The sequence below is a fragment of the Leptosomus discolor genome, chromosome 5 (assembly GCF_034619465.1).
Source record: "Leptosomus discolor isolate bLepDis1 chromosome 5, bLepDis1.hap2, whole genome shotgun sequence".
NCBI classification, from domain to species: domain Eukaryota; kingdom Metazoa; phylum Chordata; class Aves; order Leptosomiformes; family Leptosomidae; genus Leptosomus; species Leptosomus discolor.
The window spans coordinates 6,004,100-6,021,151 of record NC_141395.1 but is presented as its reverse complement, the minus strand read 5'-3'; the positions used below and the strand labels follow the sequence as shown (position 1 = coordinate 6,021,151).

The 17,052-nt window shown below is 37.7% G+C and overlaps 1 protein-coding gene across 1 annotated transcript in view; it reads right to left on the bottom strand.

Annotated features, from left to right (window-relative positions):
• LRP1B (LDL receptor related protein 1B) overlaps window positions 1–17,052 on the bottom strand; it is a 578,117-nt gene that overhangs the window by 251,449 nt on the left and 309,616 nt on the right. The window contains exons 19-23 of the mRNA XM_086465459.1: window positions 13,096–13,221; window positions 11,066–11,182; window positions 6,952–7,032; window positions 5,506–5,673; window positions 3,453–3,635 (exon numbers count right to left, since the gene is read on the bottom strand). Of these exons, the coding sequence (XP_086321585.1) occupies window positions 3,453–3,635; window positions 5,506–5,673; window positions 6,952–7,032; window positions 11,066–11,182; window positions 13,096–13,221 (675 nt within the window). The remainder of the gene's footprint in view (window positions 1–3,452; window positions 3,636–5,505; window positions 5,674–6,951; window positions 7,033–11,065; window positions 11,183–13,095; window positions 13,222–17,052) is intronic.

Genomic DNA, 17,052 nt, shown 5'->3' with positions numbered 1-17,052 from the left:
GAGATAGAAGAAAAAATTTCAGGGCCTAAAGAAGAGAGCTATTACCACAGAAAATAATGATACTATGAACTGAGGATAAAAACAATATTGGGACAACACATATCACTTTCTAGTTTGCTTGCTGTGATGCTTGCTTTGCTTCTTTTCATTTAAATTTTAACGCCTAATGAATCCAACCCTCTAGTCAGAAATGTCATCATTCTGAGCCATCAGGATGTTCAGAATGGTTATTACAATAGTTGTACAAGACGTGCAACTCTAAAGATCTAAAAGTGAGAGAGGAGACAGAGCAGGAAGGGAACAAGCGGAAGCGACACTGGTAAACTCACCTTATGGCTGTCGTGGTTTAATCAGGATAATGACTGATACCCTTTCCACCCATTCATTGAACTCATCCATGCGCCCCATTCTTATGTTCTTATTAAATCTTCTCCTCTTTCAAAACCCCTCCTGTGCCGTACCTCTCCACAGTAACCCTTTCCTCCTCATCAGCCCTCACAGAATCTGTAGGGCAGCACTACCAATTTCCTCATCATCTTCTTTCTTGAAAACCCTTCCTTCCCAGCCTTCCTCAGTATCAACTTCTCCCCATTCTTCTCTACCTGTCACATACTTGCATTTGACTCACACTCCCCATCCAGACAGCGCTATTGCTGATTCTCTGCTCTTCTCCTATCACTGCAATGATCACCCCTTCACTTTATTTCCTCTCTACATACATTCCTTATTTTCCATTCCAAAGAAATTCGACTTCTTCCTTCATCCTTTTTTTCCCCTCTAATATATTATTAACATGTAAGAAAAAGTAAGTATAAAATACTAGCCCACAGGGTAGCATTATAAATGGTAAGATACAAAATTAACTGCTTCTTGAAAGAATCATAAAAAGCAGTAAGGAAGACAAATATACATTATAGTTCAGATCCACTGATTTCTAAACTAAAGTATTCATGGCTCTTTTGCATTTGCCTTCACAGAAGTACTTGATTATGATCATTAAAGTAATTAGATGACTTTTTAAGTGAGTTTGCACAGATTCTGCTTTTGGTCAAGTACTACTAACGGCAAAGTAGGGAGATGGAATAAAAAGGATAGATTTATGTAGCACATAAAACTGAGTTGAAGTACATGTCTGTAATAATTTTTGGAGGACAGAATCAGAATTCAAAATAGGAAGTTGGATCTTAGTCTAATCTAATTTAATCTACTGTAATTTAAAAGAAGTCTAATCTAGTTTAAAAGCAGAAAATAACTGGCTAGAAGCATCCCAACAGTAGTTCATCTCCATTAGGTAACTATTACATCTCATATCCTTCTGCTGCTCAAACTTTAGTAGATTTTTCATCACACATCACCACAAACAACTGTGTGATGTCCTCGAAAAAATTAGAAACATCATTCTGAAACCTGTTAACTCAAGTGACCTGCAGCATTTTGGCTGCGGTTGGATACCACAGCTCAAGAACGGCACAGGTCAGACAGTTCCATTGAGACCAACAAAAATACCAAAGGTTTAAAAATAGAAAATAAAAACAGAAGACACGTGAGAGAAAAAAAAAAAATTGTTTATTGAACAAAAAATGTGGTTAAGGAGACGTATGACAGAATATGAAAAAGATTTTTATACTGGTGAAAAGACGAAGACAATCAACCAAGCTTGCAACAAAGGTTCGGATAACTTACTAAGAAAAAAATGTTAAACTGTTAAGAGGCAAATTACTAAAAGGCTATCTATGTAAGTTATACAACAGCCTCTGTTGGATATTCTTAAGTGCACATCCAAAAAGGGACTGGGTGCGATGAGTTCTTGAGACCAGCATTACTCTTAAGCAAAAAAAATCACATTTGGCTGAAGGCTGACAAATGCTGCAATTGTAACACGACGTTCACGCCTCCGGCATTGTGACAGATTAACCAGAGCCAACAAAAACTACAGTAAGGAAAGACCCTGCAGCTACTCTTTACAGCCATACAAGAAGTAAGCAAAAAAATGAGTAGTAACATTTCACTATTACTATTCTTACTGCCACTTCCCTCAAAACGTATTGGATTTTTCACCTCCCCCCATACACATGTTCCTACACAGACCCATCATATTCCGCATTAGGAAAGCAGATGCTACCACCTAGCAATCTATAAGGGGAGAATTAGCCAATTTCTCCTCATCTGAACAATTCTCATAAGTGTGGAAGCCAGACAGTATTATTTCTCCACAGAGAAAATGACATTTATTCTGAAATGATCATGACAGACACTATTTCTCATAAAACCATTATTACTCATTTGTCCCACCATATGGAATTAAACTGAAAAGTAGCTAAACAAAAATTTGCTTTTACTGTTTTCTGTTCCAATGCATTACCAACAAGCCTCTTCCATAACAGCAGTTTTGCTCTTTCCAGGACTGACGGAAGGAAAATAATGAAAGAAAGTAATTATGGATGAAGCTGTCACAACTGATTCCTAAAGCGATGTTTCCACACAACCAACAAGCGCCACTGCATTTTCCCCTAAATCAAAGCCATATACCCTTGAATTTAGCAAGCGTTTGATGAAAATATTTTTTTTGCTGTATTTGTATGTGACAGCTGGAGAAGTCACATTTCATCCTTCATCCTGTAGACTGACTGAGATTTTGCCCTCCTTGCACAGGACTGCAAACACAGGCAAGTGTATAATGAGGCTGTGTAGTCTGAGACCTTTTCCCTATCTAAGCTCTAGGAAAAAGACAGTATCAGGGAGAAGGGCATTTCCTTTGTCAGCGTTTCTATCAGTCTAATATTACTACTTATTACACTCTCAATTAATTTTTGCTTTGAAAGTTATTTTACCATTAATATTTCATTTAGCTTTGAAAGACACTTTCCAATTTTTAATCCAATGCTGACATATATTAATTTCTTCCTTAACTGGACTGTCCCCTAAGAAAATGTTCCATCTAAGCATTATCTTGCAAAATATCCTCATGTAAAGATTGTCATATTCTTCTCACATTTTTTAATGAAGTATGCTTAGCAAAATTCGGTTTTAAACATTCCCAAAGAATGTATTTTTCTTCCAATATTGTGGTTCAAATTTCCAGTGCTGCAGTTCTAATTCTTTGAAGTCTTCTAGCTGATTACTTTATACCATTTCAATCAACTTAATTCTAGGGACAAATACCTGGACTTTGAAGTACTATTAAATGCTACATTTGGTTTGATGTACTATCATACACAACAGCTTCAGCTTTAAGTAATCTCAAACCCCATCCATTTTACATTGCAAATGAGAAAACAGGTTAGGGGAAGTACATTAATACTCTTTTGCTGGTATAAGTACAGTGAGTAACATCACCTCTGTAGAATTAAACATTAAAAGCAGTATACAAATAGTAAATACGCGATCAAATCATACAGACACACACACATACAATGAGTAAATGACAGCAAAACATATCTGCAAGCACATACCTGTAGTCTTGCAGGAGAACTTTGTTTTTTCATCACATAGTCGTATAGTTCCATTACAGCCTTTTTCATCACTACCATCTTCACAGTCCTTTTCTCCATCACAGCGCCACAACTCAGGAACACAGTTCCCATCAGGACTGCACTGAAATTCTTTCCCATTGCATCTTCCAGGAGAGGGAGTTTCTTAGAAAAATAAGGATTACATCGAAGAATTTGCTCATGTGATTTTTTTTGCCAAGTCTACAATGACTTAGAATTCCCCTTCCTAACCACAATCAAAATCAGAGTCCCCAAATACAACACTCAAAACTCACTATTCCTTCCTAACTCATCAGTCCAACACAAGCTTCAGGCAAGCTCTTTCTTATCCTGCTCACTCCCTTCACTCCTGCCTCCACCACAGGCTCAAAACGCTGATGTGTTTTTGCACAGATGTCAGACAAGAATGACTTTGGAGCTGGAAGGAGGACCAAGGCTGCTGAAGTTTTCCTGCTGCTCCGTAAGCCCTGCAGCTCACCCTCAAGCTACATTCCCTCCTCCTTCTTCATTCTCTTCTATTTTCCGACAAGGTCCATCTCCTAGTTCGCAAAACACGAAAGGTCACACCTCTGCTCTAACTGACACAAGGCCCCGACACCTGCCCGGCCTGGGCTCTTACAGCACCAGCAGACTTGTTGTAGCCTTTCCGAATTCCACAGCAATGAACTCAGTTCAGTGTGATTTTAATTATTCACCACCTACTTAACTCTTTATATATCTTCTAGATGACGGCCTTCTCCATGTTATCCTTGCCCTCCTCTTCCCAAACTATTACCACTGTGAGTATTTCTAGTATTTCATAACATACTAACAACGATAACATGCACTTTAAAGTAATGATAAGCTTATACATTACTGTTAGTACATAAAAATATTATTTGAAAAAATCTTATTTATTTCTTATTCTTTATTCATTATTTCTTATTTACTTTCTATAATTATATGGCTTATTTTATTAAAAGTTGTCTTGTCTGTTGGTTTTTTTTTTTCCTTTTTTTTTCTGCTAAATAATCTCCATTCTTGCATTTTATCCTAAATAAGCAAAGACAAGTTGCTGGAAAGTGCGCATCACATAGTAAAGCAGGACACAGAAGATGTATGAACTGCCAATAACTGTGTAAAACAGTGCTATTTCAGGGACAGTGGTGCAAATCCCAACATAACATGGTATTGTATAAAAAGGCAGAGCAAGACTTTAAGCTCTGAGATGGACATGAACATGAGGGAAGTGAGTAGTTTAGTTCCAGACCAATTGCTTTGATACAGAGAAATAATAATTTTTTAAAATATATATAAATTAAGGACTTGACATTACTCATGCACAGCATTCTGCTAATTCATCTATTTGTATGAAGTCTTCAAGCAGATTTAGAATATAAGCTTGTGAAAAAGGACCAATAAAATAATGTACAATTACTTTGTTGTGGAAAAATCACTGTGAGAAAAATATGCGAGAAAAAATATTCCCTCATTATTATCTGATTATTTTTTATCCTTTGCTATAAGAATCCTTCCCTTGTCTCCTCACCCAAATAAATACAATATATGGCATTTAAATGGTACTGTAGTTTGTTAAAAGGTTTTTTATGCTTCAGTAACACTGTTGAAAAGAAAACAACCCAAAAAGTTGGGCCAGACAAAAATGAGATTGTTACTGCATAAAAAACGAGAAAATATATAAACAGTAGCTTAAGGAATGCTGCTTACTGTCTCTTTATCTGGACAGCATGCATCTCTGTAATAGGACAAACACCACATTTAACATAATTCAGTAAAGCAAAACTACAAAACTTATCTCAGTATAATACCCTTTCTGTTTTCAAATGCATTCTCCTTCTGTGATACACTTCCGTATCATTATATTACACTTGACATATTTTCCATTCCAACCTCTACCAAGGTTAAAAGCATTTTCTCTTTCTCTATTGACTGAAGACGGGTCCTCTGTATTTCTAATAAAGTATTTGCTGTTTTTGTAAGTATCCAAATGTGGGAAGAAAAAAAAAACGCTCACCTTCCCTGCTGCAGTTTGTTTTGGTTTCATCACTGAAATCTCCACAGTCATTGTCACCATCACACGCCCAGTGACTTGGGATACACCTGCCATTATGACATCTGAACTGATCAGCAGAACAGGAGTGAATGCAGCCTAGTTCATCACTTCCATCACCACAGTCATCATCTGCAAATGTTATATATTATTTTAGAAGATAAAAGAATCTGAATGAAAGATGCGAGGCGAAAAAGGTATTTTCAAAAAGGCAAGAGAAAAACAATGTGCAGTAAATAAAACAGCAAGTTGACTGCCCACAGGCATATGGTAAAATTATTTCTAATGCAAGTAATTCCTTAACTCTAATCTACCAACAGCACTTGACTGTCATTTTGGACAGTCTAACCCCTTAGACTTACTCAGCTATTCAATCACAGGCACCAGCAACCATGAGAGGGCTGTAGAGCTTCTTGATTTCTTTAGTTGTGTGGAACTATGCAGGCTTCCCAACACAGTGGTTTGACTTTATTCTCAGTGATTCATTGACTTAGTTAAGCACACGCACAAAGAGCTTCACATAAACCAAAATGAAAACCTGATGGCAGAATTTCTTTTCAACAGTATTACAAATGTTGTTTCCATGTACTTGCAACAGCGCAAGGTGGAGAAAGGTGGCAGCACCTATATAACAGTGGAATGTAACTTCTCGTTACTTTAATGTTGTAGTCACTACAACAATCTTAAGGCAATTCCCATAATTTGATTGTGATCGCCAAGGGAGGGAAAAGATACCTATGTTGGGTAAACACTAAAGGTCTCCTTGTACAGAATTTCAGTAAGCATATGGCGATAATTTGGGGAATCTGTCCAATTGCAGCTATGAACTCCTGTCAGCCTCATAAAATTACAGTGATATCAAATGCTATGGTGGATGAAGAACCAAACCAGTGTTATTGGGACTGGCATGACACCATAAATTCTGAGAGAAGATTCATTTGGATAGCTGCCATTCCAATATGTACTCTTTCAGACAAAAGAAATAACTACATTGTAAAGTCTTCCTAGCCTTCCCTTTTGAGGGATGCTATTTATTAAATCGAACTTGCCCACAAACAAGAAAAAATCAGATATTTTGGTCACTGGAACCAGTTTTCTAAAAGTACAAAGTACTTTGACAGGTGACAGCTTACCTTTTTTTTTTTAACTAATGAAAGTTTACATCACACTTCATTCTACAGAACATACAACTTGTAACTATTACCATAGCCACTGCATCATTCTGTATATGAAGCTTCAGTATTGCTGCTTTCTAGTTTAGGTCAGTAATTTAAAAACGCTGTATTTATCCTCTGACCAGTTATAAGCCAAAGTGGCAATATCAGTCTCAGAAGAAAAGAGTGAGTACCAAAGCAATATTTATGTAATATTTACCATATTCATTTCAGATATAGAACACTTGATACTTGCCTGAATCACAGAGCCATTTGCTGCTAATGCATCTTCCATTTTTGCATATAAATTGAGTCAGTGGCTCACATGTTGGGAATTCTGCAAAAGTGTTCAAAAATGAAATAAAAACTATTTAATGCATATCCTTTTCAGTATTATTCCTCCACCTTCCAATACACATACATTACACCATGTATCGTATCACACATTTGCACCTGCTAGATACTTAATCCAGAGAGGAGAAAAAGGTGACACCAAAAAAGAGAGGATAAACAGGCTTTTAATTGTAAACACTAGTCCAAACGCTATCCTTCCTCAACATTGAAATGCATTATTCTGTGTCATATAACATGGTCCTCTATTCCCATCAGACCAGGGCTGGTTTTGCCACTAAGCATGCTAAGATTTACGACCAATTATAGCTTGACGACTGACACAAACCATATAGTCAATGTGTTTCTTTGTATAAAAAGTTCTCCAATTGCAATAGCACTGTCAGTAAAAGACAGGAAATGGTAGACTATAAAATGAGAAGGATAAGTACCACGGAAAAAAAACAGTCAAGAAACAAAGTTACTGTACACTGACATCATAAAACTCAAAGTTGTCATGATTTACAATTATTTCCTCCAAGCATTCTAGTTAGAGTAGTAGAAAACTGAGACAATAGCATTCACACTCATCTATATTACGAACAGATTTGGTTTTATAACTGTCTAATATGCTTCTGCATGGAACAACCTCCATTTTTTCAGACTTCTTTTTCTTCTAAAACCAGTAACGTAGCTAGGTATGTGCACTCATACTATTAACATGTTAAACAGTGCTTGTACCCATTCCGTTTGGAAAATACAAGATCTACTTTAAAACCATGGCAATCCACAGGAATCGAAGTCTAACTTGATTCAAAAGAAATAAGGAGGAGCCTAAATTCTCTCTACAGGCCATCAAGAGAAGAAAACACCTCTCAGTAACTGATTCCTAATGCAAACCAAAGGTGACAACGTGAACAATCTGCCTGAACTGCTGCTTAAAGGCAAGTTTGTCCTTCACTGAAGGATTTCTGGTTGGAAGTTCCTGCACAGTACATCCTAGATGAAACAAAAAGAAATGTCCAAAATGGTGCACAGTCCTGTCAGCCACACCAAAGCTGCCCAAGATTAGAACAAATCTCCAAGTGTATTCCTCATTACGTTGCTCTAGCTACATTGGGTTGTTCTAGTGCTGCTACAACTGAGACAAAGATAAGCTTCACAAAGATCCTGAGAATTAGGCCATGTACTCAGTAAGGAGGAGTTTTTCTGAATTTTTAAAACATGCTACAAACACAAAATTTCCTTATGACAAGAACTGAAATAGTCATTGAAGTCAAAGAATTTCTGACTTGGGTTTGCTGTCTCCTGCTGCATTTAGTGCAGGAAATATTTTAAAGTTAAAAAATTAACAGAATTAAGAGAAGCTCAGGGAAACTTTTGCTTAAAAAAAAGTCACACATGAAGCACCAAATCAAACCAGCTGCATCAAATAGTAAAATTTAGAGATCACCAAGATCTTAAGACTGAAGTGATTATTCTGCTTCAACACAGAAAAGGGTGGGAAGGAAAGTTAACACTAATGACAACGCTTTGTCAATCACTCCTAGAAAGTTAGGTTTGGTTTTGTTTTGTTTTGCTTTATTTTTTTTAATTAAAAAAAAGCTGGTTTTCTTGGGGGAACACTTCACAGAGACAACAAAAATCTGTTTGAGACAACTAACGGAGATGTGCAACTACGATGGCACTTAGCTATAGTATATGACTTGTGTGCTTCATGCAAAGCTGAAAGCAATTTTTAATTTTGCTTTTTAGTTGTTCAGTAATTTTCCCACAAACTTAACTCATATTAAACGTAATTTTCCCCTATTCCATACAAGAGTGCCTTCATAACTTTATTTTCTTTATGTTCATCTGTCCACCCAAGAAGAGTATAAACAGACAGAAACTAATTAAAACGAATTATGATTGTCCTCACCACCAGCACCATCTCACGATTCTCAGCCCACCACAGTCTTTCCAAGGATGTTTTGCAGCATCTCCAGTATTTCCTTCTCATAGCCCCAGCCTCCACCATCACCCACAGCTCCCTCTCACATCCTAGAGGACAGGCACAACACTTCCCCTCCTTGTCCCTATGGTCTCTCCACCTCTCCTTTCCCGTTTCACAGCAGAGATGCACATCCTGCAGCTGATTCACAGCCATCCCTGTGCTGACTGCCCTGCAGACAGAGAAAGCAAGAAAGGTGCCTCTTGAGCTCACACTGAAGTCTCTCCACAGCGTAGACACCGATCCCGTTTCTCTTTGCTATCCAGCTGTCTTGTAAAAGCTCCGCTTCTTTAATACGTCTTTCACCCTTCTGTTATTGAGTGCAAATGGTATGACAACGAACTGATAAACAGATGGGGCACAAAAAATAACCACAAGTCTTGTTTCCTTTAGGAAATAAGTAGAAAAATAAGGAGGGTCCCTTTCCAAATTTTCTTGAGGAATGTCATGCTGCTTAGTAAATCTGGTTGTATCTTAAGGAAAAGTGTATGCGCTATGGTACTGCCATCATCCTTCCAGTCCTGCTCACCTCAGCTATATGCCAATGTAAGTATGGTTAAGTATTTGAATCAACAGTAGCCAAAAGTTACTCATAGATGAAGACCGGTGCAGTTAAAAATCAACTATTTGTAACAGCAACAAAAAGCAAACCATGATTTTACTTTTAATACAAAAACTTGAAAATACATGAAGAAAATATATACCACTAAATAGAATAGCAAAATAAATGCCATTAGTGTGCCCATCAGCAATCAAATTGTAAGGCAGAACGAAAAATGAAATATCTGACACGTTTGCAGAACCGCAGTACTCGAGGATAAACAAGATTCTAAACCATGAAATGTATGTCAAGTTCGGCCAAACTGAAAAACAGCAGGCGAAATCAACGCTGGTTAAATGATCTGACAAAATCTTCCAGGTCAGCTGACAGGATACCAAACAAAACACATGGGAAGAAATGACAAAGCTGAGATTAATATCTGTGTACTGATAAGGTGCCAGAGAACACAAGGTACAGCTCGGCAGATAAACTATTAAGGTACCAAGTGCCACACTGTACCATTACAGAGAACGACACAATTTTAGTGACTGCAAGATATAGTGAGTCCACTGGGATCACCTGTTCTACCTCTGTACACAACAGAACTTACTTGATTCAAAGCACGGCAATTAGAAGTCTATCTTAATAATGTTCTAATTTTTACTCAAGTAACGATTTTATTTTATTTTTTTTTTGAGCACAACCTGTCACTTCATGGGTGATGGTACTAAAACAATCAGCATTCTTTCTTGAAAAGTCATTTCAGGAACATATCCTACTATCTTGCCACACACTTACTCATTCATATCAGTAAGTCAAATGATATCACAACTATTACCTTGTAAACAGGGAACACCCTGATACAACGTTCTGCAGAAAGCTCATTGACCCTTTTGCTCTCAGACTCACCGCAGTTGCCTGTGACCTGCTAAACAGATGAAGGCAGTCACGCTGGCTTATGAAAACCTGAATCGTTTGGAAGCAGCTGATGAGAGAGTGGCACCTCTCTCCATAGTACCTCAGTAATGCAGCAAGCAGCAGAGCTGCTGATACTCTCTCACGATATAAGCAAGACAGACTAATTTTTTTTCTGCAAAATACAACGTCAAAATAACCTTCTGTACAGACCTGAAACAGTCTGACTTTGCTGACATCTAGAACATGCCAAGGGGGCCCATGTGAAGAGGTGCGTGGTGGGGACAAAGATCAGTTTTTGAGGGTGAGAGTAGTTGATAATGTGCTGTAAATTAGGAAAGTGCTGACTGATCTGCATATTTGGTACTGTAGTTAAAAACTCATTAATAGAAAATACAGCCTTTGCTATGGGTTTATTTATTAATCAAATAAACTACATTTGCCATTTCAGAAAGAATATTACCAGTTCATATAAAACCAAAATGGCCCCTCGTACTTTTTCCTATCCATCCGTTCATGTGAAAAGAGATCCTTATACGTTTATCCTTTTATAGAATAATTTTACTTTTTTTCCCCAAAAGGAAATTTACTTACCACAGGATGTCATCTCATCGGTTTCATCCCCACAGTCATCCTCCCTGTCACACAGCCACGATGTTGGAATACAGCGTCCATTCCCACAAGAAAACTGGTCAACCTGACACGTTCTTGCTGTCAAGACAAAACACTCCAAAAATGCAAGGGAAATGGACTAAATCTGTTAGGTCTCTTGGTGCACGTCTGTACGTAGAAGCTGCAAGTCTGGAGGGCATCTCCTGGCCTGCTGCACATTTTACCTGATCTCACTAAACACCATTCACCTCCTTTGACTTCACAGAAAATTGAGGTTATCGCAGGACTGTGTTCTACATCTGTTACGTAGAAATCTTAGTTTCTTCAACAGATGAGAACATTAAGTTTTTAATGTAATTATACAAAACTAGATGGTAGAAGAGCATTAATGTTTGATGAAATAACATTACTGCTAGAGTTGAAGTAAACAAAAATCAGGGCATAAAAATGTTAAATTTACAACTGGAATATTAACCAACTGTACTTCGTAACATCAACAATGACCTAGTGAAATTCATATTTACACAGAAAAATTGTAATACAGCACGTGTGTGATGTGCCTGGCCTCACTGTTCTTAGAATCCTTGCTTTACAAATATACAACTGTAACGATCCAGTAACGGAAATGATGTATGTCTGTCTTCTGAAGAAATAAAGATGACTAAAAGAAATCATGCTATGCAACTACATAAATTCCTTTGAAAGATGATGAATAGTGAAACGTCAAATAAGAATCTAACATATAAAGGTGACGTGACTTATAATTTTGTTTGTTCAAAACGTGAACTGGTAACTACAATGCCAGTGACAGTGACATCGATTTTTGATACCAAATTTGAGCTTTTAGAGTTCATCTATGTGTGATTCCACGCTTTAAAAAGCAAAATAAAACAAAACCAAAACCTGATACATCAGAAACCCCAATAATCTAAAGAATATTTCTTCATTTGGTATCCTCAATTACCATCTTCCTTCATAGAAATAGCCCAAAATACAATAGAAGAATATACCTGTAAAATACTTCAAAGAAGTATTTTTTTTTAAACATGAATATCGTTTGCCACTGCAGGAGCAAAAGGAAAAACAAGAACGCAAAATTCAACCCATAGCCAAGTGACAAAAGGATGAAAAATACGGTCTTCATATCAGACTTTTATCCTACAAGCAAACAGTTGAATATCAAAGGACATCAAGATGTGTTACGATCCACAATAATGACGTAGAGGTGATAGGGACACCATAACTCTGCATTTGTGCTAGAGAGCTTTTGGCCAAATCGCACAAGTAACAACCAGAACTGGTTATTATCATACATATCAAAAATTAAATCAAGGAAAATTATTTCAGGGAATATTTTAACGCACAGTGTATACTGCCTATCACTGCATTTCAGCTTGAAAGAGCCATCGGCTTATTGATGCCTGATATTCTGTATATCAAATACTTGATGACTGTTTAGTGTGCTCTACTGACAAGCACCAAACATCACTTCCATAGAAGCAAAGCACATATTTGGAACTCCATGATTTACTGCAGTAGAATCAGTAAACAATCTTCATCTTGGCATTTCCTTACAAATCTAATACACAATTAATAATTTACAAATTAAAACAATCACAAGGTACCAAGGAGAAACTGAGTAACTAATTATGCTTTTGTCAGGATAAAATAAAATTTACTAGTGACATGGCACTCATCACAGCATGTTAACAAACAAAATTCTAACCACCAAAAAAGATTTACCAGGGACAAGTTTGTACCTAAGCAATGCTTTGACAGTCAACCCATAGGGATAGATTACGTTCTGAACTACGCTGGAAAGCACAGCCAAGCATAAGGATTAAGTAAAATATAATTTGTTATTCCAGCCTTAGTGGTATCAAAATCTGAATTAATTTAAAATGTCAATAATGAGATTACTAGTAGCAGAGGGGTTCAGTTCAGAGCAGTTTTGAACTGTTTATGGAACTGGAGTTTGAGAACTTGCATGCACGACCAAGTAAAATTTTTACCTGCACAGGTTTTATTTGATTCATCTTCATTATTACCACAATCATTAGCTCCATCACAAAGCCATCTCTTGGGAATGCAGCGATTATTCTGGCACTTAAACTGATCATCAGGACAACTATGATTGACTGGGGAGAAAAAAAATAAACGTTTTTTCCATAAGAAAGTAATCAGAGAAAAGCAGCTGAAAACAATATATTAAATGGTATTCCCTGGTGATGCAGTTATCATGGTTATTCTGTCTATATAATCACCACGATATAAAAATTGTTCAGCAAACCAGTCAATTTAAAAATATTGCAGTACTTCAATCGTAAATTAAACAATACATAACAATCTCCTACCATACTAGTGTCAATATGGAGATCCTCTTCTATTAACTACTAAGTGATAAAAGGTAGCAGCATTTTACTACGTTGCTATTTCTTTAATGAAAAGTGTCCTCGATCACATTTTATCAATGCGATGACACCTGCAAACTGAAGTGCGTATAAACAAAAGAAAACACCAAAGGGAACAGACGCAAATTGCTAAGTGCATATGCAAAATACTATTCCACAGCGAGCAGGGATTTGGGCAGGTTATAAAAGACTCTAAAATGATGCACATTACTGTCAGCGGCCACATGTAGAGCTGCTGTTTCCTTACCATGACATTGTAGGTGTCAAAAAGTGAAATATGCAACACAGTGTAAAACTGACCAAAACATCTGCAATTCAAGAGTGAACGAGGTATCTCACAAACATGTTTTTGCTAGCTACCAAGTGTCATGGAAAGAATGAAGACTGAATGCAGAGAAATTATGTAAATACTATCGGCCTGCTCTTGCAGCTGGAGTAAGTATACATGTTCTGCTTCTTTTATACGAATAGCAAGATCTATTATTAGCAGACAAGAGCAGTAAACTATGCACAGCTTCAAGTGCTGGGTTAAAAATAATCTCAAGCTATTTTCCACCTACTCAGCCATCCTCAGTCTCTTTTTTAGTTTAACATACATCTGGAAACAAACGCAATTTAAAAGGAAAGGATGTCTTGCAGGCTTACCCTTGACATTTCAGTAGCTTTTGTCTTTGACCTTTCTACCTATTCTTCCTATTGAAAACAACGCAGAGCAAGCGTGACAGCCATAGCATGTGAACCCTTCATGAGTGTTTTGTGTGGCGGGTGCAAGAACACTTGAAGGAAGGATTAATTCATAATCTGAGCAGAAAGGTATTCCAAGTCTCCTAATACTTATGAAGCAACTTAAACGGGAGAAAAAAGCTGTTTTCATTCATATAATAAAATTAAAAATGGAAGATTTTTTTAAAACCTGACTTTAATACTAGAGACAGAAATTGTTTTAAATGGTAGTTAAGCTTCTGCTCACATATATTTACTAACGTGTGTGTATTCTATTCATAATTGCAAATATTTCAGATTAACTAAAAAAAGAACTACTGAAGTTACTATAGCAATTGCTGAAAAGAGATTAATGTTATCATACTGGCCACCTAAACTGTATATCACACACAGATTTGGGACCAGATTATGATTTCATTTATACCTGTACAAAACCTCTGAGAATTACAAGCTTTGATCAATGAATTGGTCTATATTACACTAACTTAATGAGAAGTAAGTCAACTCTGCCAAAAGATTTTCCTTCTCACTGCCTTTATTAGTTGAGCTCCTTATTTCTGTGTAAGATCCCCTGGTGTTAAAATAAAACGTAAGTAAGCAACTAACTGGACAAATCCCTTCAGAACTGGACAACTGTTTTGAAAAGAGTGAGGACTGAAATCAGTAAAGAATATATGGAGCTATCAAAATATACAAATGCAGGAAAAAACCCCAAACTGGCTATGTAACAGCCATACAGAAAAAGACCTATGCATTACGGAGGATCACAAGCTCAGTATGTATCAGCAACATCAGGCCAGTGTGAAGCAGGGAAGAATTACTCAAGGATGTATAAACAAGACTATCAACCCTCACAATCGCATTCTCTCAGCCTAACCAGCTTCACAAAAGCCTCAGCAGAAGGACACAGATGCAGTTTTGGACATCCAACCCCTAGGATCGCTTGGCAAAGTACAGAAAAGAGCAACGAAATCTGAAGAAAACCCATAACCTACTGGGAAAAACAAAACAAAACAACAACAAAATACAGGTTAGAGTTGTTTTGTCTTGGAGAGACAAGAATGAGAGACTATGATATGAGTTTTCAGACACATCGAGCAATGCTGCACAGTAGAAGAGTATCAGTTCTTCATGTCTACAATCGAAAGGGAAAAAAAAGTATTTTCATTTCAATAAAGGAGATTTGGTTTAGAAAAGTGATCTAATGATAGACATAGGAAGCATTATGACAAACTGAGAGAGGAAAGGAATTTTCACTGCTGCAACTCTAATTTTATAGCAGGCTAGCTGTCTTCCAGGAATGGCACAGATACGTAATTGGTATGTTTTCTATTATTTTTCACTTCAACAGTGGGACTCCTCTACAGCAAAAAAAAATACAGCTCTAGTCAAACTGTATTTTTAAAGACAAAGTCCATCTAATTTAAAACTGGAAGTGGGAGGGGGGTTGGGTTTTGTTGTTGTTTTAGTTTGACTTGGTTTTGGTGGGTTTTCTGTGGTGGTGTGGTTTTGTTTGGTTTGGTTTGGTTTAGTGGGGGGGGGGTTGTTGTTTTTTTTTTTTTTTCTTTCTTTTTTTAAGAAATACATTAGAGAATCACAGAAATTTTTATGATCGGAAGGGACCTGTTGAGTTAATCCCCTGCTCACGCAGGGTCAAACAGAGCAAGCTTCCCATGACCATGTCCATATAAGTTTCAACTATCTCCACAGACAGAAACTGCACAACCCCTGGGTAATCTATTCCATTGTTCAACACAAGTCTTCTCTTGTGTTCAGATAAAATGTCATGCTTTTCAGCTTGCGTCCATTATCTCTTGTTCTGCCAGTGGGCACTACTAAGAAGACCCGGGCTCCCTCTTCTTCATTCCCTCCCAGCAGGTATGTATACACGTTGGTAAGATCCCTCCTGAGCCTTCCCTTCCTCCCAGACTGAACAATCTCAGCTCTCCCAACTTCTGGGACAGATGTGCCAGACCCTTAACCATCTTAGCAGTCCTTTCCTGGACTTGCTCCAGCAAATCCCTATCTTTCTTCTACTGGGGAGCTCAGAACTAGACACAGTCCTCCAGATATGACCTCATCAAGGCTGAGTAGAGGGGAAGGATCATCTCCCTCAACCTGATGGTGACTCTCTTCCTAAAGCAGCCCAGGATGCTGCTGGTCTTTGCCATGAGGTGCACTGCTGGCTAATGGTTAGCTTCCTGCCCACCAGGACCCCAAGGTCCTTGTCTGCAAAGCTGCTTTCTAACTGGACGGCCCCCAGCATATACTGATGCCTGGAGTTATTCCTCCCCAGACGCATTTTTCCTTGCTGAATTTCACCATATTCTTCTCCGTCCAGTTCTCCAGCCTGTCAAGGTTCCTCTGAATGGCAGCACACTCATCTGGTGCGTGAGCCACTCTTCCCAGCCTCGTACCATCTGCAAACTTGTCACATGTACATTCTGTCCAAGTCATTAATGAAGAGGTTACCGGCCTCATCATTAACCCCTGGGGTACACCACTAATGACTTAGCTCCAACTGGACACGGAGCCACTAATCACAAGCCCCAAGGCCTGGCCATTGAGACAGATGCCAATCCACCGCACTGTCCACATACCTAACCACCCTCTGTCAGCTTGTTTACGAGGATGTTATGGCAGACAGTGTCGAAATCCTTACTAAAGTTGAGGTAAACAATATCCACTGCTTTTCCCTCATCCACCAAGCTAGCCACAGCACCGTTGAAGGCTATGAGGTTGACTGAGCATGACTTCCCCTTCAGAAATCCACCTCGTTCTTGTCTTTCATGTCTTTGGAAATCGTTTCCAGGACTAATTGCTTCATCACTTTCC